Source organism: Notamacropus eugenii, chromosome 4 (assembly GCF_028372415.1).
Source record: "Notamacropus eugenii isolate mMacEug1 chromosome 4, mMacEug1.pri_v2, whole genome shotgun sequence".
In the NCBI taxonomy this organism is placed as follows: Eukaryota; Metazoa; Chordata; class Mammalia; order Diprotodontia; family Macropodidae; genus Notamacropus; species Notamacropus eugenii.
The window spans coordinates 177,665,407-177,688,579 of record NC_092875.1 but is presented as its reverse complement, the minus strand read 5'-3'; the positions used below and the strand labels follow the sequence as shown (position 1 = coordinate 177,688,579).

Sequence of the window (23,173 nt, the reverse complement as noted above, 5' to 3'; positions counted from 1 at the left end):
TGCATTAATGAAAGCTAGCTAGTCTTCCAATATAAAATGCAATTAAGCAGGAGTAAGAAGGGAATGAAGACAAAGCGTAAAAATTTTTTAGCATAATATATATAAAACATAAAATCTAAGTGGGAGTAAAGATAGGATAAAAGGCACAGCATTATGCCTGTAACGTTTAAATAGTCAGGAAGCCTAAATCTAAACCACTTTACTTACACAGTGAACTTTACTCAGGCTAGGGCAGTGGGAACTACGCACACAGAGAGTCCAAGATTCTACTTGCCTTTCCCTTGATTATTCATTCTTGTAGTACACACAAAGAATAACGAAGAGTTATTTCCGACCCTATATCTCAGTAGCATCTCCCAAGAAAACAGAAAACGTTGTTGATTGAGAAATGGGGCCCTTCCTCTCCTCCTCTTACCAACGGATAAGACTGCAGTTTCTAGGAAGGACCAGTCTGGTCTGGCCTGCTGCACATCCCGTGCTTCCAACCCCAACCAACATTCAAACCTTTATGCCCAATCAGATAAAGAAAAAGCAAGGACTATCAAGAGTCCCCAGGCTACCACTACTACTGAAAATCATTACATTTTATGGATAAAGGTGAGGACTCCCAGATTTCCGGCCAAAGGTTAAAGGTCAAGGATTTCATGACTAAAACAGTTGGAAAACTTGTATCCAGTTCTTGCAATACAAAAATAACAGAAATATTGTTACTAAACAACACCCAGCCATATTCACCGAGCAAATCTGTACCGACTTTTGGTGGGAGGTGAGGAGCAAAGAGGAGAAGGAAAGTATACGTGGTGATGAACCAGGGAAAGCAAACACGAAGGCGATCAGCAAGCTAAAGGGTAGAACTGCGCAGCCAGTAATGGTCAGGGAGGGGCTGGAAGAACAAAGCACATGTCAGCACTAGGTACCTAGTTCAGGTTGAGCAGAAAAGGGATTAAGGAAGAAAGGACATGCAGAGTGCTCTAAAATAACTACGCAGTTTTGCACTGAAAAGGGGGTTGAGGGGGAAAAAACAAACTCTCCCCTCCTCCCCCACTTGGCCAAGTAGCTTAAGCATCCCTCCAGTTTGCAGGTTCTGACCATATATTGACTCTCCTGGTACAGGGTTCACCTTACATATCCTAAAAGATGGGGAACACTGCTGAGCTAGTGTTAAAGCACACAAGCCACCTAGGCCAGAGTAAAACTTCTATATTTTTTATCTACATGGGCAAAAAAAAATCAAACAAAAACAAAACAAAAAACCAGAAATAAATATTTTACACCTTCTTTCATGAGTTATATAAAATCTCCCTTTCAAGTGCCTGTAGCACTGCTATTAGCAAGAGCACTGAAAAAAATCATAAAAGGAACTTGAGAAATCATTTCCAATCGTGCCCTGGCTTCCAGGCCACTCCTTATCCTTGTTCAAGACAGGTCTGGTGGCTCTGTCTCCCTCTAAGTAGCTTATACTTTCCTGACCTGGTATCTCTGAGGCCCCTGACAACCAGCCCCAGTGTAACTTGCACTGGCTGGTGACTTTCTCTAAAAACCTTAACCATATGCACATGAATGGTCTTTTTTTTTTTCTTTCTTTCTTTCTTTCTTCTGAACAACCTGAAAGAACTACCTGTGCTATCATGAGATCCAACATCACTTTCTTGGGACTGGGGGATAAGCCCGTTTCTTCTCAGGGAGCAGTTGGCAACTCCGTGTTTGCGCAATTGGTGCCGTTCACAGTTAGATTTGGTAGAAAAGAAGGCGTCGCATTTTTGACAAGGGTAGGGCTTCTGACCTGAAGCAGGAAAAAAGACAGATTTATCTGGCTTTCTAATGAAAGGTACAAGCCACTTTATTCTGCTGGGCAACACTGGTAGTTGCCCCCCATCCCTCTTACTTTGGTTGAATGTCGGTAAACTTTTAAAAAACAATGAAACATCTAATATGTGTCAAAAACAGAAAAAAGCATGCTTTTATTCTTTATAGTAATGAATGAAATATTATTGCACAATTAAAACATTTTTGTTTTGCCTTTGTATGAGGGGACTCCCAGTATGGAAACAAATTCTTACCACAGCTTACAAATGCCTGCTAAAAGGGTCACATAGCCAATATATGCCAGAGACAGGAGGGATTGAACCCAGCACTGCTGGACTCCAAAAGTTAGCTCTAACTCCATAATACCATCCTACGACACAGAAAATCTACTTGGAAATTATCATGTACCTGTAGGAAATTAACATTTAACTAGCAAAACAAGAGAATGTTACTTCAGACGATAAAGAACAAATGCAACTGAATTAAATACTGTAAGGAATTTCTAAATCTAGCCAAAAAAAAGATTCTTTCTCCTTCCACAGGATAAATGGACCATAAGACATTTTTCTACAACTAGAGAATATAAGAAAATATAGGAGAAAAGGGAAATGAACAGTGACTTTCAATCAGATAAGACAAAATATGATGAGCTCCTTTAAGACACCAAGGATTCTCTGGCCCCAGATCCGCCTCTGGCAGCAAACTCAGAAGAGCAAACAGGAAGCAGACAAACCACCTTGTTCCATATGCCCTTGACACCCAGGCTCACGCAGAGCGGGTCTTCAAGAGGAAGTGAAGACAGGTTGCAGAGAGATGCTGCCCTTTCAAGTGAGTCGACAGGACTGATTATCCTTGCTCTCAAAAGGCTAAGTAATAATATCTGCTGATCTGCACTTTGAGAGTATGACACTGACTCTGTCGAATGGCCCCTAAGAGGGATGCCCCCTCTGCCTACTGGGGAAAACTCCTGCTAAATCCTACTCCAACTTGAGTCCTGCCCTTTCTTAGCCAATTTTCTGTTTTGCTTTAAATCTCCAAAACACACTGATGAAAGAAATAGGTCATTCACACCAGTTATATATGTCATTTGGCTTAAAAAGGTCAGGTTATCCCACCTTCTCTTCTTATTTAGATTTTTAAAATACTGTAAATACAGTCTCTCAAAGTCCAAGTCAAGGTCTCTGTGACATAACTGTCCATATGCTAATACTTGTCTGGGTGTACGGGGTAGGGAAGGGAATATAGAAAAAGAACAGGAGTAGGAAAGCCAAGGTGGGCTTTTGATTGTGGTGGGGTGGTGACCAACTTCTAAGGTCACAGCCCCCAATCTGCCAAGAGGGAAAAGTTTCATCTGACTCTCTTGGTAACAAATACGAAAGCTTTAACAGCTGCAGCCCCAAAGCCTTTTGTCCTGTAGCCCTGGCATTGTTGGAACCAACGTACAACTCAAGCACAACGGTCTTCTTGCATCGCTTTTCTTGACACAAAAAACACAGGGGACCTTTGTCTTTACTCATAGTCTTGGATTAAAAAGAAGTGACTCCTTCCTTAACAAACAGAAGCTCAGACACTGCAGGATCTCCTGGAAATGCCCAGTTTGCACAGTTTATACAGTTCACAGAGCCAGAGCTGGTGACAGAATACTACGTATCTAAGTCAGAGGTCAGTCACCCATATAAGGGGCAGCTACAGCTGAAGTTACTCATCTTTGTAAAAAATTATTTTCATTTATTTGCTAATTCTTTCCCAATTATGTGAAAGACATTTTCAACAGTCATTAAAAAAAAAAATTCGGAGTCCTAAATTCTTTCCCTCCTGTTCCTCATGCCTTAGAAGGCAAGCAATTGGATTTCAATTATGTGTAAAGTCATGCAAAGCATATTTCCACATTAGCCAAGTTGCAAAAGAAAACATATAAAAAGCAAGAAAAAGAAAGTAAAAAAGTACACGTCAATCTGTGCTCAGAGCTCATCAGTTCTCTCTCTAAATGTGGATAGCATTTTTGGTCACGGGTCCTTTGTTGTTATTGTCAATTGTCCTGGATCACTGTCTTGATCAGAGTAGCTGGGTCTTTCACAGATGACTGTCTTTACAATACCGATATCACTATGTACAATGTTCTCGTGCTTCTGCTCATTTTACACTGCATGAGTCTTACCAGGTTTTCCTGAAACCATCTGGTTCATTCTGTCCCTGCTCTCTACAGCCTAGTCAGTGTTGGGGGAGAGGGAAAAGGCTAGCACCACCTGAATTCTTATTAAAATCATGAGACCTCCACTAGCTCCTAAATGAAGCCAGTTTTCTCAGGTTTTCTCAGGTTCAGTAGGTGTTTTATGACGTCTTTGTGTAAAACACTGTAATATTTGCTACCCATCTTCAATCAAATAAATCAAATAAAATGATTTCCTCCTCTGTAAGATGGAGTTAATATCAAAGGCTGATGTGCAGCTCCAGTGAAATAAGGTACATTAAAATGCTTTACAAACTCTGAAGCCTTATCTAAAAGTTACTCTTACACATTCGTGCACAGATGAGTGAGCACACCTTAATTTTTAATTAGTTTCATTTCTTCTTAGATACTTCAAGTTCATTTGAAGAAGAAAAAATGAACAGAAAGGGGCCAATTTGGCAAATTTTCCTTCAAATTTCAGTTACTGGAGTAAATAGATGGTGGCTTCAAATGAGAGGCCTTATTTTTTTAATACAGTTCCCAAATAAGCAGTGATATTTTTGTATCAAAGACCTGTGATATGGTGTCTCCCAATGTAAGATTAAAATAAATGGATATTTGGTTTTGACTCTCTCAGAAAAGCAACTAGGCTAAGAAATACTCTGATGCCGACTGAGGACTGGGTTCATCCGACATGTTATCACCTAGACATAGTCCTGTGCTCAAGAGCTTTTGGGTCACTGCTCCTGTAATTCCCTGCAATGTCCTCTTCACTTTTCCAATTCCTGCCCTTCCTTAAAAGCCCAAGTCCAATGAGATGAGGTGTCTCCCGGGGCCCCCTCCCTCAGGCCTTTTAGAGCATTTCTTATGTAATATGTACGTTATAGTTATGCTTGTGTTTGAGGCCAGTAAGGAAAGGGATTCTGTTTCAATTCTAGAGCCCAGCACAGTCCTCTGTGCACAGGAACTTACTGCTCTCTGAACAAATGCTGAGTGTGGAAAAGGATTTGTGTTGAAAATGCTAATTCCACAGGCGTTTTTTCCACAAACCCCAGTGTTCCTGAATGAATGCTAAATTTGAAAAATTCTATTTTTCCAAAGATGTTTTTTCCACAAGCCCCAACACTGTTAGAGAATTAAGTCTCCCAAAGTAAGCAGATAATTCAACTCTTAGTTTATTAAACTATACAAACTAGACCAAGTCTTTTGTTTCTGTAATTTTTTAAAAATAATAATGAGAATTTCCTAACAAAAAGTTAAGGGTGAGTTGCCTATCAGTGAAGAGTTTCCAGACTGTGAGGTCCCTATCCTGATGACCAGGGGCCTACACAAAAACAAATATAAATTAATATTTAAAAAAATCCAGGAGTTAAGGAGTTCATGAATTAGTTCCTAACTATGGCCTTTTTTAAACATACATGATTTCTTTAAAAATGTAAGCATAACACTAGTGCTCCTTTCTCTATATATTCAATAGTCTAGTCTTACCTTTCTATGTAGACATACTTATCTCCTATACCTGGAAAAGGTCAGGAAGGAAAGATTTCTAAGTACCTATTATGTGTCAGGCACATACACACAATATACTTACTGCCTACTAAAATATACTTACACTTAACTTCTCATTTAATCCTCAATACAGCCCTGCAATGTAGGTGCTATTATTATCCCATTTTGCAGTTGTGGAAACTGAGGCAGAGGGTTAAGTGATTTGTCCTAATCACAATAGCTAGTAAGATGTCCAAGGCTGATTGTTTTTCTTCTTTTACGGACCCATTTGGGAACCACTTCTTTTCTACGAAGCTTCCCTTCATCCCACCAATTAGGGATTCAGAACGTGGAACAGAGCGATACAAAATCATCTTGGAGTTTTGTCATTTCTGTCGGGATTCCTGGTAAATGTCCCTCCACCTACCAGGCAGGCAATATTTCTTAAATAGTTGCTTGGGGCACTAAAATACTAAGAAATTTAGTCGCCTAGTTACCATGTTAGAGCTAGGGATGGAACCCAGATCTCTTTGACTTTCTCTCTACCATGCATATGTAAAAAAAATATCGGTTGCTAATATACTCTGCAATTCTTCTTCTTAAAAACCACTTTTACTTGTATTCAGGTCCTAGTATGGAATAAATTAGGAGGCAAGGGTAGAAGAAAGGAGGCAAATGATGCCTTTATACTCAACATGGATGGTAAATAATTGCTGAACTGGACAAGTGAAAGAAGAAACAGGCTGGTTATGGAAAGACTAGTAATGTATTTTTTTTTTTTTAAAAAAGGGAAAACAAGCCAAGTCACCGGCTTCCTGTTTGGTAAAGGAGGCACTGATTCCTGGTCCTTAGCTTATGGAGCCACCATGTTTTCCTTGCCATGAACATCATGACTGAGAGAAGAGTAGATAACATGTAACTGCATTAAGGGTCCAGGAGGAGGCAAAGAACTATTCTCAACACAGGTGCTGTCAACATAATGTAATAATCTGCACAAGTTTGGCCGTTGGTTTGATTTTCAAAAATTTAAAAGCAGATTTAAATAATTCTTTATTTGTAAAACCTTGGCTTTTATAATATATTTTAGAACATAATCTTAATTTCTATACCCTAAAAAGCAGTGGGGCACAGTGGACAGAAGTGGTCTTTGGAATGAACACCTACATCTGAAAGTACTGATGCCAGGACCCCAGACAAGCCTTTTAATGTTTCAGGGCTCTAGGCAACTTCTAAGATGAAGTTTATACTAGAACGGCTGCTGAGCTCTACGTGAAGGAAGCTTTCTACCTTGACATTACAGGCTGGAGCAAAAATGGTATGGATGTATGTATATGAGTACACACACACACACACACGGCTTACTTCAAGGCTAGCATAGGGACTGAAGCATGCTACATTATGAAGTTTGATCTTTCAATGTTGAAGGAGTAGATTTCCCCCATCAAGAAGATAGGATAGTCTAAATGCAATGACAAATAAAAGTAGGAGTTTAAAAACTGAGATAATAAAATAGTACAATGCAACTCACAAAAAATAATTAAATATTATTTTATTATTGCAATTGTATAATATATTAAAAATTATTAAATAAAAGATTTTCAGAGGTAGCTTCTAAAGAACCCTGGATCCTAGTTCTTCTACACACTAGTTGTGTGACCTTAGGAAAGTCCTTTCCTCTCTAAGCTTCAGTTTCTTCCTCTAGAAAATGAGGGCATTGGGTTAGAAGACCTCTAAAGTTCCTTCCAGCTTTATTTCCTATGACTATGCTGATCCTTTGGCTTGGTGCTAAAATTCAGTTTATTTTGGAACTATGTCCAAATAAAAAACCAATCTCAGCAAAGTTCCCACTATATGAGCTTAAACTCTAACACAACTGAGTACATACATGAGTACTTCATGAAGGCTATGATGATTCATACTGTTCTGCTCTTAAACCACAGATTCTAAAGTCCTTTGAAACATAAGAGATTTTGCACAACACTTTGATGAGCATATAACCTGTGTGTATTCACACAGAGAATAGTAAGAGTTCAACACCTTGATGAGAATAATTCATTTGGGGAGACTAAGAAATGTAGTTGTCACCATTTGTGATAACCTCCCCAAAACATCGATCAGATCATCACTTCAGACTTTTCTGCCTATACAGAGCATAATCAACCATGAAAACTCAGCATTTGTATCACAAGAAAAGCTGAGGATGTCATGGACTAATCAAAACATTTCACCTCCAACAAACCTTTATTAAGGTGTCTATGCCAGTAGTGTCAAACTCAAAGAGAAATGGATCCCTACGGGTCACATACAATCTGGCACCAGCAGGGAGTTTGACAACTATGATTCACAACATAAAAGTCACAAGGGAATTAACAATGAAATCATGAAAACGTTTATTGAGCTTGTCCTTAACTCAGAGTTGTAAAGGGATGAGATGTGTATACTAGTACAATCCAAATGAGAATGAAAAAGGTATGAAAGATTGAAGAGGGAAAAATATCTTTCACTAGGGGATGGAAGGGAATGTGTGTGGACAGACGTCACAAGAAAAGGAAGCCCTTGAGGAAGGAAAAGATTTCCATGGGTATAAATATGGAAGGAGTCAATCAGAGACCTGGAAAAAGTCTATATAAATGCACCAAGCATATAGAGAGAACAATGAGATCTGGCTGGAAGGTAGGGTATATGAAGAGAAGGAGCAAGACATAAAGTTGGAAGAGTTTTCCAGAGAAGACTTGAGTCCCAGAGAAAGGAATTTGTCCTTTTTACTTCAGGTAGCAGGGAACCAGTGGAAGCTTCTAAACAGTGTGATCATAACACATACATTGAACTAGCAGCTGTGTTAAGGATGAATTTGAAAGGAAAGAGATGAGACAGTATAACTATCACTATAATAGGCTATATACACACACCCATACTGTATATAGCAAGAAAAGAAGATGCTTCCATTAACCTCTCTGTGCCTCAGTTTCCTCAACTCTAAAAGGAGGGGATTGGATCTGACAACCTTTGAGCTCCTACCCAGTTCTAAACTGGTGATCCTATGTCTTTCCGTGTAATCACTGACTCATTATAAGCCAAGGTGACATTTTGGCATCTAGAGTCAAACAATCGAAACCAACCTTGATTCACACCTTTCTAGGCAAGTAAGGACAGGTAACTTGCACCTGCACCTGCAAAGACATAAGCAAAACTCCTGAAAGGAGATGCTGGCTGCTGTAGTACCTCTGCCTACAGAAGAATGGTCAAAGGTAAAAAGTAGCTTTCACAAGGAAATGTTTTTTAATACCTACACCAAGCAAAAGATTCCTAGCTGGAGACAAACAGGTGACACAGAAGAAGCCCATCAGATGTGGTGGTATTTAACTATGACAGTGAGGGAGATGGGAGAGAAAGATGAAGAAAAACAAATGCCCATCCAGAAACTGAGTTAAATAGTCAGACCAGTGCAGCAATCTGCCTTGTGAAATGTGGAAACATGCTTCTCTGAAAGACCTACTTCTCAATAAACTGTACAAGTGATAAGGAGACTGTCATACAAAATTGCTACAGAGTGAGAATGCAGTACGTATCATATAGCATTTAATACTTCTTACCTTATCATGCCTAAATTTCACTCTTCGACGGAACTATTATTGTACTGTCAGATAAATTCCTTCGAATGGAAAGTTAATAATAACCCAAATTCAGCAGAAACCTTCATTTCATGATGAACCAGGAAACTTTTAAGTACCACGTATTCCCACCAGAGAGCGCTATACTGACAGGTTCTCCTACTGTCTCCTTGTTGCCCAGATCTGCAGCTCTTCAATCCAACAAAGACAGAAAAATGCCAATGAATGGTTGGTATAAATTCCAAGAACAGAATATGATTAGACGGAAAATATTTCCATTCGAGTGGCAACAGGGCCACTGTCCACAGCACTGCGGAGCTTTAGTCCCTGGCCCCTCCTAATGCAACCTCCTCTATCTCTTAACCCCTAGTGTGTCCATCTTTAATGTTCAGGCAAAGCTCTATCCCTCCGCACGATCCTAGATCGCTTTAGTTAGTTGGTCCTATGAGGTGGGGAAGTTGGTGTATACTGGCTCCTCTTTTATGAGTAAGGAAAAGTGAGGTTTGGGAAGATCGAATAACTTGTGGAAGGTAGCAGGTACATGTGGTGCTGCTGAGACTGCAACCTAGGTCTACATGTCCTTTCTGCAACACCCCAGTGCTCTTCTATTACTGATATCACCTCAGCCATATACGACTATCGTGCTAAGTCTACTCCACTCCCAAATTGCTGCCCTCTCTACCCAGCCCCTCCGGCTTTATCATTTGCTCCATCTGCTTCACCTCTTCCCTTTCTCTGATAGCCATCCTTCAGACTTCCCTATCATGTTCATTCTACTATCTTTTCTCATATTCTCTCTCCACTGAAGTCCCTTCTCCCCTTCCAAGACAAATGCCTCCTTAATAAGCCTTTTCTCAATAGCAACAAGGGTGTGGACTCACCTCTAACCCCAAGCCACTGCTGTTTCCCCATACATTCTGCAATCACTCATTCTACCCTAGGACTCCCGAGACTTTGAATTGTCTCAAAGGCAGGGACCCCCTGCCCCCTCCTGGGACAACAACTCAGAGCTGAATTATGGATTCTAGATGCGCCTCAAGTTTACTTTTTTATTTTTAAGGTCTTCTAAGAAGAACTAAAGTAACAAGAACAAGAACAGCCTGAAATATACTTCCCAAAGTTCTTCCAAATAACACTGGGAAATGAATTTTCTTTTTACTCCACACTGCAGGAAGCTGTTTTAGTCTTACTCCCCTGGTTGCTTTCTTTCTTTCAAGTGACACTCAAGGTACTTTTTATGGATCAAGAAGCTTCACTCTTTCTTGGTATTTGGAAGATTAACCATGGCCCAGTAGGAATTTCTCATTAGTAACAAGCTATGGCACATAAATGTAAAACAAAAGAATTCTGAGTCATAATGAAAATGATGGATAAAAGAAATCCAGAGGAACATGTGAAGATTTGAAGGAAGAGAGAAAAGGACAAAAACAACGACGGCAACAATCTGAATAAAGTCAACATGGAGAGGCAACAAAACGGGTAAAATGCAGTAGTCGGCCGTTCATATCTTCCTGTCAAAGCTAAAGATCACAACTCTCCTTTCTATTAATAATCATCAAATTCTTTTCTTGGGAGAATCTGAGGTGTCAAAACAAAATCTAGCAATACATTTACAAGACAACTAAAGGATAGCAAGGGGAAAAAGAAAGCTCAACTCCCTGCTCAAAACCTGGTAAAGGACTCTCGGATACAGTGTCTCATATAATGTACAGAGTTAATCATGCTTCAATACCTTACTACAAAGTCTCCTTTCAACCTGATTCTCCTTGTTTAACTCAAGCAATTAACATCAATAAATTCTCAAGCGAGGAATTCAGGCAAATCAGAAAGGAGATATTGCAGATTAGTGTGCAATTACTTTCACCTTCCTATACTTTGATAAGAATTTGGCATTTCACATCAGCAAGAACAGAACTGGAAGGTGTTGGACCTAAGGGAAGAAAAGTGGTCACAGTCTGAAAACAATCTTGTGGAAAATAGGATGAATTGTCAGGCAAATGCCTGGCTCTTTAGGACGTAGGAGAGAAAAGAGGTGAGGATTTGGAAAAGGGGGAAGAGGAGTCACAGGGGCATGCTCCAATATTGCCCAAAGCTTCCCTTATAGGGAAAGAGAGGTATTTATGGAGAATGTTTGCCTCGGCTCCTCTTAAAATTTCAAGATACTATCCTTCAGTGGCTCAGGGTTGGGCTGAGGAAAACAGATGGACAAATAGATAGAACGCTCTTACCAGTGTGTGTAAGCATGTGTCGCTGGAGGGAACTGGCCCATGGAAACACTCGGGGACAGTAGGGACAGCTGATTTTTTGCAGGCAGGTAGAGTACGAATTCCGCTTCCCCCTTAGGAGCTTGTCATCAGAACCATCCTGCTCATCATCACTAGGCCCATTCTGGTCAGTAGGCATGGATTCCTCTTTGACATCATCTTCAGCAGATTGGAGGAATGGACTAAACTTGTTGGTATCTGTGGTGGCCAACATCTTCTCAATGCTGGCAAATTCTCCACTGGACTCCAGATCCACACTGCCACTGCTTGTCTTAGGCCGGTTCTTGGTCCCTCTCTTTCGACCCCTCTTCTTTGACAGACTAGCTGACCCCTGTTCCATGGAAGAGGTGGCACCAGGACTGGTAGCCTGGAGAGACGGGTCACTGGACTCTTTGGGGCTGCCTGTGATGGAAATGGCTGCAGCCTTCTGCTTTGTGCCTCCTAGCTTCTCAGGGACCATAGGATTATTGGTGGTCTTGGGTGTGGGATCTGACACCTCAGTTTTCAACAAGGCAGGGGCTGATGACACGGATGAGATTATCTGGGCAATGGAAGCCAGAGGTGGCAGCTCCTTTGTCACAGGGGGCTTTGGCAAGAGTGGGGGTGGCTTGGGTCGGAGAGGGCGTAGCAGGGCTGAATTGCTGAGAAGGGCTGGGGAGATGATTGGGACAGCAAGATGGAGGGGGGCCTGAAGGGGCTGGGCAGGATGTGGAAGATTGGTGGTGGCAGTGGCAGTCGCTGCTGTTGTCACAGCTGGCTTCTCCAAACTCCCATTGGCTCCAAAAGTCACAGGCAGGGTGGGGCAAGGTGGTGGACAGGCATAGAGCTGGTCACTACAGCTGGGTCCTGGCTCCTGCTTTTTGGCTTCACCTGGCACTGTTGTATCCTTATCCCGCCGAAGGCTCTTGGGGATGGATAGATCAATGGGTTCCATGGAACAGTCATAAGGAGAGGAACCAAGGAAAGAGGGGTTCTCTTGCTTCACTTGGACCAAGGCCAAGCCCTTTCCTTTCTGTGAGAAGTCAAGAGGCTCATTGAAGTCCATCGAGAAGTTGCTTGCAGGTTCCAGCTTGATGGAGATGTGGGGAGGCAGGGACTGCTGAGTAGCCCCTCGAAGGAATCCATTCTGGGGCTCCAAGAAGGCAGTAAGGGGCTTTCGATCACCATAGGTACCACAGCCACCATCCTCGAGTAGCATTGAGGTCTCTGGGGCCTGGGCTTCCCGGGGACCCCCACCACAGTCCACTGCAAGGACATAGTTCTCGATCTCTCGCTCCTGCACATGAAGATGCTGTTTGAGGATATGGTGCACACAATTTCGCTTGGTAGAGAAGGCAGTACCACATTCCTTGCACTCAAAGGGCTTCCGCCCCTTCTGGCAGCCCGCTGTCCCTCCACTGTGGGTTCTCATGTGGATGCGCAAGGCCCGGTAGTGCTTCAGGTCCTCACCACAGAGGCGGCACACCGTGTCCGGGGAGCAGAAGGCATCAACCATCTCAGCGGCATTGCTGGAAACGTACTCGATGTTCTTCTCAATATCCTTCCGGGTGGCTTTGAGGTGCTTTTTCCTCAAGTGACGCTCACAATTGGCCTTCACGGTGAAGGGATAATGACAGATCTTACAGATGTAAGGCCTCTCTCCACTGTGGGTGCGCAGATGCCGGATGAGGGCCGCTTTATCAGCAGCGATATAGTCGCAGATGTTACACTGATAAGGGGAGATGCCCAGGTGGGAGCGGACATGGGCACGTAAGACCCCAGAGAAGGCAAACACTTGGTCGCAGAAGCGACAGGGGTAAAGGACCTTGCGCATGGCTTGTGTCTTCTTGCTGGCTGCTCCAGCAATGATGGCCTTGAGCTCCCCCTCAGTTACTTCCTGCTTGATCTTGGCCTCCATGTTCAAAGGCAGCAGGGCCTCAATGATGCTGTCCTGCTCCAGCTGAGTCTTCATCTCTGGCTGACCTGATGCCTCTCCTCGAGGCTGTAGGAAGAGCTGTGAAGATGGACTCAGCTTGGCCCCGGACTTGGACTGCAGCAGGTGGGAGTTGGAGGCCGCTTCCACCGAGTTTTTGATCAGCCTCAATGGCGGAGGGGGAAGGCTGGGGCTGATACAGACTGGAGAGGCCTGCTGGGCACTGATCAGGGGTGGGGGTGTAGAGGTGGCAACAACTGTCCGAGGAGTGACCAGGGGCTTTGGCTTCAGTGGGGGCATGTGTTTGAAAATAGACTGCATGGGGGCAGCAGGGGCCTTCGAGAGAGGCGGAAGACTAATCTGGGGAGGAACTGAGGACGCCATCTTCAGGATTTGCTGGATATCAGCCAGCTCGATGGCGGACTCACTGGAAATGGGTTTGACAACAATACTACTGTCAGGCTGGATGATGAATCCCTTCTGGAAGGGCTGCAGGGAGAGATGCTTCATGTTTTCCTTGGTTGGAGGGAGGACAGTGAGAGAACCCCCCAGGGAAGCTGCAGCAAGAGGGGACAAAGTGAGCAAGCCGGTGCTGCCAGGCTCCTGAGGTAGGCCGCTCTTCAGGGTTTCGAGCTGTATTGCTTGGTTGTCATCTAGCACGGGCTCCTCCTGGGCAACAGGCTGGAGGTCTTTGGTGCACTGGAGGCCCAGGGCTGCCATGAAGGCTTTCTGATCAAGGCTCTCATCAGTCCAGGGCTTTGACTGTACTCTCTGCTTTTCGCTCCCCTGATCTCCTACTATGTGGGTTTGCGTGTGTAGTTGAAGTGCAGAAAGCATGGGGAAGGCCTTATTGCAGGTCTCACAAATGAAACGATGAAATTCACTGAGGCATCTTCGCAAATTTGTTTCACACCACACCTGTAAGAAGCATGGAAAAACAAATCACAGTTGGGAGGACAAAACTAAAATGAATCAAAACTAAGTAGGCCAAGAACGGGAGGAGGGAAGGATGAGTTTTAGCTCCAATCCAGATGTATTTTTAAAGCATGCACATTTTTAGACTTTAGAAAGCTTCTTAATCCTTGGCATGTGTAGTCAGAGAACTCGGGCTAAAAACCTGGCTAGTGCTCAGTACTACCTGTGACTGTGGCCAGCCTCTGGGTTTCAACTTTCTCATCTATTAAATGAAGGGACTGAACTCAATAATCTTTAAGATCCCTTTTTAGCTCTGAATTTATGATTCTACTAATAAGGAGAGACCTTTTATATTCTTACCCCCTGCACTGAACTTCCTGATATACTGAGTACTGGGGTGAGACAGGGTTTCCTGCCTGTGATATATGATCAGCCCACTGGCAAAGCGTGGGCAAATGACTTAATCCTTTTTGCCTCAATTTGTTCAACCTGGAAAATGAGCAGGTTGGAATAGGTGATGTCTAAAGCCTCTGTGAGTTTTCTAATTGACCTTTTTAAAAGTGTTTTTGCAAATAAATTTCTCTCTTATTATTTTAGTTAGCCCTCTACATTTGATAGTGTGATTGGCAGAGCACTAAGCCAATTTAAAATTTAGATAGTATGTGGCACAGCTTAGCCATGAAAACCTCTCTAATAATTTTGGAAATCTGGTGACACCTCTGTAGCCCTTCTGAGAAAAAAATGTTTTCAGATGCATAAAATAAAACATGCAAGATTACAAAAGAAACCAACTATATTGAAATAATTATCAAAAGAGTAAAAAAGAACAACAAACCCAGGTTAAGAACCACTGCAATAGAAGGATAAGAAAAAAGCCAGAGAGGGAGGATGGCTTTTAGCTTCAATTGAGAGGCACTGTTTTAAAACTATAACCACTTAAGAGAGAGTAGGCGTTTGAGGGGAAAAAAAACACATTATATTTCATTTACATTAAGTTCTGATTTTCATAAACCTGCAAAAATATTTTCAGGAGCAATAAAAATTAGAACTTGTCTAAAAAAAAAGTCTCTAAACAAACCACACAACGTTTGTTTTCTCAGAAAAAAGCTTCCAAATGAACAAAAGCCAAGATGGAAATTAAGTTTAAATAACTGAACTTCTATTTCTTAAGGCAAAATTATAATTATTAAGGCAAAATACCTGAGAAATGCGAGGAAATTTCCTACAAGAGAAGTCAGTGAATCCTAAATCATGGAAGCCAGCAGGAATTGAAGGATTGTTCTGAATAAAAGGCTTTCCTGTTGGGTCTCTTGGAAACTGTTTGTGGATAACTGCATTATGACGCAGCAATCCCCGATGTGTGCGGAAGGTAATACAGCAAATATCACACCTGGAGACAAAAGAGGAAACATATTAGAAGGCTTTCCAGTCACTGTTTTCAAGTTACACATACGCATTCATAGAAACCTGAGAACCTTGTTTTATGTACTTTTGGGTTTTTTAGAATTTCACAAAAAGAAAGATAATGTAGGAACATATAGTACCGCTGCGCACTCGTCTGGTTCATCACAACTTTACACCAACAACTTCTATACCTTAAAACTGCAAGAACTGCAAAAATACACCATGATGTGCATGCCAATGGGTGGCAGACATCAGAAAGGCAGGTGAGGATCTAAATGCCCTGCCACATTTCTTAACCTGTCCTCACTGAACCGCAAAATGTACATGGATAATTTTATGCATCTTCTAACTCTCTCTATAAATGTTAACGCTGAAGAAGACACACATCAATTCAAAGATCAAAGCAATCAAATTAACACCAGTGACATCTCACACGTAAAGAAGACTTAGAATCATTCTCCAAATGACCTGGAAGCAAGTGATAACAAACCATAATGCTAATGCATTAAATAAAGTTACAATAATGTAATCAGATTCCGTCGATATAGAATGCCTTCACTTTACTACCTAATTTAACACTGTCCAGCTTCTAAGATTCAGTTTAATGCCACCTCCTCCAAGAAGGTTGCTCTTCCCTCTCCCCTCAGCAAAAATGGCTTTCTCCCTGCTCTAATTCCCATAATGCTTGCTAGGCATGTCATGTCTGACCACATACGATAAATTATTTGTGTCCATCACTAAGTTAATCTCTCCTAACAAACTGTAAACTCCTTAAGTTTATCAATCATGCTTCATTCATCTTCATTATCATCCATAGTGTCTAGCACACTGTATCAGTCAACAGGTACTCAATAAAAACCTGTGGAATTGAATGTATTAAATTGGGGAAAATCTTATTTTTATGTCCCTGCCCACTTGTGGGATTTTCTCAAAACTACTTCCAGGTATAGAGAATGATTAAAAAAATGAAAACATATGCAAATGGAGCCTATCGTTTTTGCATTTTGCCAATACAAAATGTATTTGCTTCTCTGGCAACATTTAAGTCAAATCTGTCATGTATTACAGTCCTGTGCTGAAGAGAGTTGTTTATATATACCTTCCACCGCTTATATTCACCACAGTTGCTTATGTACAACGTACTGAAACGCTTATCAAAAGAACTATGGCGCTCATAGAACTGAAGAAGTCTCCAATCCTATGGAAAGAGTTCTACTCTCCAAATGTTGTATATGAGAAGATGAACCTATGCAGCCAACATCAATAGAACGCATACTTTGAAAATTGCTTTTTTCCAAGAAGTAGTGATGGGTTTGCATCAATCTACTGTTACTCCCCATGTGACACTGGCTAGGCAAAAGAGAAAGAATGATGCCTGACATGCAAAAATGTTCTTTGTATTCTACTGCTGCTTCTCAAGACAGCCCCTGCATTGCTATGGAAAACCTCGTGTTTTTGCTTTTAAATCCCCCGCCCATGGAAATAGGCAACAAAATACTGAAAAAAGCAGAAGAACTCATTTTCATCTTATTGCTGAGAGAAATATCTCTAGTTGGCGTTAACTATTCCTCTTCTCACTACGGAGTAAGACAAGACAGAATATTATTCTCTTGAACATTAATCTGTGCTCCTTCTGCAATTTTTATCTTATCCTCATTGTTTTGTCAGTATCTAATTCCATTTAGAATAACAGGAACCCACAAGCCATTTAAGACGTAATTTGAGGTGGAAGAGATTTTGCTTGGATTGTCACTCCTCATGTATAATCTTATGGCAAATATTAAATACAAATAAATCAGAATAGCTTAAGTTTTTAAAAATTACTATAACTTTTTACACAAATTACATATATTTTATTCCTTAAATTAATCTCCATATGACTGGCAAGGTTGAAAAAAGAGGAAAATGGCAAATGCTGAAGGCAGTGTGGGAAAATAAGTGGGTAGAGTTGTGCACTGGTCCAGCCATTCTGGAAAGCAATTTAGAACTATTCCTCCAAATCTATTAAATGTGCATATACGCTGACTGAACCTGATCAGTATTAGGTCATATCCCAAAGGAATCAAGAACAAAGGAGGACCCAAATGTCCAAAAATATAAAAGAACTTCAGGGTTGTCAAAGAATCTGTCGAATGCTGGAAAGGCAGCATAGTGTCATGGTATAATGCCTTGGGAGGCAGGGAAGACCTGAGTTCACACATCATCTCATCCTACTTGTATGGCTGATCTGACCACATGCCACGATTCTTAGTTACCATCCTCTGTAAAATCAAGCTAATAAAACTGTCCTGGAGATTTGACAGCTTTATTGTGAGGCTAAAAGGAGATAAGGTAAATGTAATATTTTTACACAAACCTCATACAGCTTTATAAAAGACAGCGATTACTACTACTGTTATGGCTGCCATTATTATTAGCAATAAAAAAAAAAAGTGGGACCTGGGCTTACACAGGCAGGAGGACCTCCCTCCCTCTATGTAACAATAAGCTCATTTCTGTGGTTTCTTTCTACCACATTTGCAAAGGGATTCTGACCACTGTCCTTTGTTATCTGAAGCAATAGGTGATATTAAGTAATTTCAAACTGCCTAGAGTCAAAGTATCTGTTGAGATCATAAAGATTCAGAAAGAACCTCTGTTTGAGGAGGACTGGTAGCGTACTAAACTAAAACGTGCAGATTTTAGGACATTTCTTCACAGAATACATTCCCATGGAAGGGAGTGTTGAAAGAGCTCTAGATTTGCAACCAAAAAATTTGAATTCTAATTGCAGCTTTGTAACTCAGTCACAAGGCCTTGGAAAGGCGATTGAACCTTGAAGCATAATTTAAAATTGAAGAAGACTTAAGATCTAAAAAAGGCTAAAAATTTTTAATTAAACCCCCTCACTTTAATAATTAGTTAAAACTGAGGCCCAGAGGTTGTTAGACACACTTTCAAGGGGAGAAAAAGGGAAAAGGACCAGCGTGCCATCTTTTTGTTAAGTACCTGTGTCTGCTTACAAGGGCAGATATTCTTTCTCTCCTGCCTGGGATATCTCAGACAAGCTAAGGCCCAGCAGAATCACCTTCAAGCACTTCTGCTGAACTTCAGATCCTTCCTAGACTCTCTGCTCCTCTACTCAAAATAAATACACTCACTTAAAACATGAGACTTTACATGGTTTATAAACATACCAGATAAATTTTGGTCAGAGGAAATAAAGAGGCAGTTTTGAAAATAAAGTTGTTAACCAATCATATGGGGGTAGGGAGAGAAGGTTATATCACTAATGATTTGCAAATAATATGCAATGGTACGCAAATGAAAGCAAATCTGTGGTTTCACTCCACTGCATCAGATTGGCCAAGATGACAAACAGGAAAATGACAACTGTCACAGTAGCTACAGATTCATTAATGTACTGCTAGTGGAGCCACGAAATGGTCAGGTCCTTCTGCAAAGCAATTTGGACCTACTTTTCTCTCCCTCCCACCCCCATAGAGGCCAGCAAAATACATTTCTGAAAAAATCTGAAAACCATCCTCAGTTCTTGGACCATACAAAAATAGAGGGCCAGATTTGGCCTTCAGGCCATAGTCTGCTGACCCCCCTATACTTAAAAGAGACTGAAGAAAAAGGAAAAGGACAAATTATTTAAGATGTGAGACCAAATCCAGCCTCTGACAAAATTTTTAATGGCTGTGCAACCCTGAACAAGGTAGGGTCACCTCTGCCGGCCTATTTCCTCACCTGAAAAAGGGTCACATAATGACTTTAGTATATTTAAAAGAAGGCAGATACTATATAGTGGAAAGTTTGAGCTCAATCAGCTTTGGGTACACCATTAACACCAACCACTGTTTTTCTGTATCCTTTAAATCTTCTGGTCAAGAAGAAATCCTGAATTCTTAAAAAGTACGCGTTAATAATGGCTTAGGAGCTCAGACAAGCCCTACACCAAATTGGAAATGCTTCAGAGATTGGCCTGGTAATACTAATGTGTGTCTGCTGTCATCCCGCCTGGTTTTGGGGAGACCACGAGTCACAAAAAGTCAGGTGTGCATTGTAGACTAAAGTATAAGAGGGATTCCAAGGAGTGAAATAGGCCCCGTTGATCAATAGGCATTTAAGCATGTGTGATGTGCCAGGTGCTGTGCTGAGGTCACAAAGAAAGGCGAAAGACAGACCTGCTCTCATGTTCAGTCGTTAATGGAAGAGAACAGGTCAACAAGAATGTACAGACAAGACACGGAGAGGATTTACATTAAGGAGGTTGGGAAGGGGATAAGCTTTATCAAGTGTCTACTAGGTGTCAAGAACTAAGCTAAATGCTTCACAAACATCCTCTCATTTGATCCTCGCAACAACTGAGAGTGAGATGCTATTATTATACCCATTTTACAGAAGAGGAAACTGAGGCGGAGATTAAGTAACTTTCCCAGGGTCACTCAATTAGTAAATGCCTGATGCTGGAGTTGGAATCTGGTCCTAATTCCAGGCCCAATACACTTCCAGCATTTTGAAGGTGCGATTTCAACTGAGAAGGAAGCCAGCAAGGAGCTCAGGATCGCTGATATGAATGCTCTAAGAGCACATCTGGCTCCCCTTCAAAAACAGCGGCAGCAGTAAGAATAGCCTTGTCTGACCAGCAAACTCTGGCAAAGAGGGTTATTTCAAAAATCCTAAGTAAAAACTAAAAAGAATATATCTAGAAGGGGAGGAAATAAATACTAAAAGAAACACCTTTTCACTAAATCTCATTTCCCACTCAATACCTGTTGATAGAACTTAAATAAAAGTAATGTATTAAAACAATCACCCCAGAAACACTCATAGAGTCTTTATCAATTCGAAAGCTACTCAGCACTCCAGCAAGCCACCCCCAAGGCCTTGGGGCAGAACTGGCTGGAACCTTGTGTCTAAGCAGCTCTCCAAGGACAATGGAGGTCATTGTAAAGCTGATTGTGATGCTGAAGGATACAGAGCATGCTGCAGGCTCACGGTTCTCAGAGGATTTGCAAACCTCACTTGGACTTGTCAGTCTTCATCAGGACTTTAAACTGTTAACCATACTGAAAGCACTGGGCCAGAACAACTTCATCCTAACATCTCTAGGAACTAAAATATCTACAATTCAGCAAGAATTTATGTTTAACAGAACTATTAGGAATGTATATACTATCTACACACTGGGTAATGGAAGAAGCAGTAATAGGAGACAGGACTTTACAAGAAGGTACCCAGAAAAGGACTGCAGGACCATTTCATTCGCAATGGATTTTGACAATGGGCCACAAGGAAAAAGACTGATTTGGTGCCTGGGGAGAGCCTGCTTTTTTGTTTCCTGGGAGTAGAGGTGATCATCTTTTGAAGAACTGATACAAAATAATTTTTCTAAGTAAAAACCAATAGTAGCAGTCATGTGTGTACAAGAGAGGGATACAGAGAGAAAGAGAAAAAGAGAAGGTTAAATAAATGTGTTAAAATTCCCTTTTCCAACAAGTTTTTTCAGACCAAAATATTTTATCTCATGGCAAAAAGTTTACCTCACAGAGAAAAACAAAAGAAGCCTCGCTCTGTGGAGCCCAGGACAAAAGATGACTTAAAAGGTGAAATCACTGCTTATTTTAACAAAAAAAATGGGATGACTATCCTAAGGCTTCTCATCACCTATTTCATTCCCACAGAAGCCCTATCTAATCTCTTAAGCTATTAGGCAACTAGGTGGCGCAGTGGATAAAATGTCGGGCCCAGAGTTAGGAAGGCCTGAATTCAAATCTGACCTCCGACACTTACTAGCTGTGAGACCCTGGGCAAGTCTCTTCACAGTATTGGCAAGGAAATGGCGAACTACCTCCATATTTTTGTCAAGAAAGCCTCATATGGGGTCAGGAGAGTCAGGCAGGACTAAACAAAACTTAAGTGTGTAAAACAAAACAGCTAAGGATTGCTCTACCTACAGGTGTCCCCCAGTCTGTTAAAAGAGTTGGTTGAATTCTAAAAATCGGAAAGCATTTCCTCACAAAAACAATTTTAAAGATGGTAACTCAGTTGCCAGATCTATCCTAGCAAAAGTCTATTACACCACAAGGTCACTGGAGCACAGACACGTACTGACACAAGCTTTCCACCACCTCTGTAACGCTTCTAGGGACGATGACAGAAAAGCTCCTTTCCCTAAACCCCAGGCACGCAGTGGGCAGAAATCTGAGAGCAGCTCAAAATCACCAAAGGAACGATAGCCTGGATGCAACGGTTCCAAGGGGAAGTTAGGGTGCTGGGAGGGAGCGGAATGAGCCTCCAACTTAGTGCAACCAACCTCCAGGGGTCCCTTGTTTGGAGCCCTACCCCACCATGTCTTCTTCCTAGACTCTCAAAATTGTCCTCAGTGCTTCCAGTGGCTTGAAACTAGGATAAGTCAGTAAATAAACATTTACTAAGCACCTACTATGGTACCAATACTATGCAAAGCACTGGGGATGCAAACAGATAGCCCCTGCCCTCAAGCAGCTCACCATCTAAGGGAGGAGACAACATGCAAAGAATGGACGTAGAAATCATATGCAGGGTAAGTAAGAAATAATTAACAGAGGGAAGGCCCTAGAAAAGGGAAGCCAGGGCATTCCCGTCATGGAAGATAAGCAGAGCAAATGCCCAGAGCTAAGGGATAGGAGTCTCTTGTTAGTACAACAGTAAAGAGGCCAGAGTTGATGGCTAGAGTTAATTGGAGGGGGTGACACAAGTTGGGCCTGCATTTAGGAAAAAAAATCATTTCGGTGGCTGCACAGAGGATAGATTAGAGTGGGGAGAGATGATGCTGGTGTCTTGGGGTCTCCATTTCCCCGGTCCACTGCAGGAAAGCAATCTCTCATTTTACTTTCCTGTCCCTGATGCAGGTCCAAAAAAGAGGAAAGAAGATTGAGAAGGTTCTGACTGCTAGAAACATGGGCAGTAGGTTTAAAAGGCTCATTCTGACACTTTCCCTCAGTTGGAAAGACAAAATCATACTAAATCCAAATGACGGGACTATGCATATTTACAACCTCTAGCAAAGTATGTGATTCCAGCAGCCTCAGTTTCTTTAGTGATAAAATTAGGGGATTAGACTAAACTGTTCTCTCAAGTCCTTTCAGCTCTGAATTTAGGAGACTCAAGTAGTCTCGTTTCGCAGGGAAATTCAAGTTTGTATTATTTTGGGCATCTCCTCACATGAGCTAGGGGTGTGTGGCTGGGGAGGTGGGGAAAGATGCTTCCACGGATCTCCCTCCCCTCTCCACCCCCAAGCAGCCTATCAATCACACCTCTCCTTGGGAAAGAAGTAGAATCAAGGGAATCTGCAGTCACAAAGTGAAAGGGGAGTCTTAGCAGTGGAGAAGAGAATTCTGTGGGCTTTGAGACAATTGGCTGGGTTTGCTATTTCTATGTTGTGGATATGAAGTCAAGAACCATAGGAGTCTAGATCTAGAGTTGGGAGGGACCTATGAGATCATCCAGCCTCAAATCCTCATTTTACAAATGACTCAGAGAGGTTTAAGTAACTTGGCCAAGGTAGTTTAAAGGCAGTAAAACTGACTCCAAATCCATTGTTCTTAAGACAGATAGATGCCACAGTGGATTGAAG

General features: G+C 41.7%; 1 protein-coding gene across 4 annotated transcripts in view; it reads right to left on the bottom strand.

Moving 5' to 3' along the window:
• Positions 1-23,173, bottom strand: part of RREB1 (ras responsive element binding protein 1) — a 136,667-nt gene that overhangs the window by 9,185 nt on the left and 104,309 nt on the right. For 3 of the 4 annotated variants that reach the window (XM_072603746.1, XM_072603747.1, XM_072603748.1), the window contains exons 9-11: positions 15,367-15,556; positions 11,304-14,169; positions 1,619-1,783 (exon numbers count right to left, since the gene is read on the bottom strand). In XM_072603746.1, the coding sequence (XP_072459847.1) occupies positions 1,619-1,783; positions 11,304-14,169; positions 15,367-15,556 (3,221 nt within the window). The remainder of the gene's footprint in view (positions 1-1,618; positions 1,784-11,303; positions 14,170-15,366; positions 15,557-23,173) is intronic. The other variant, XM_072603749.1, reaches the window with a different exon arrangement.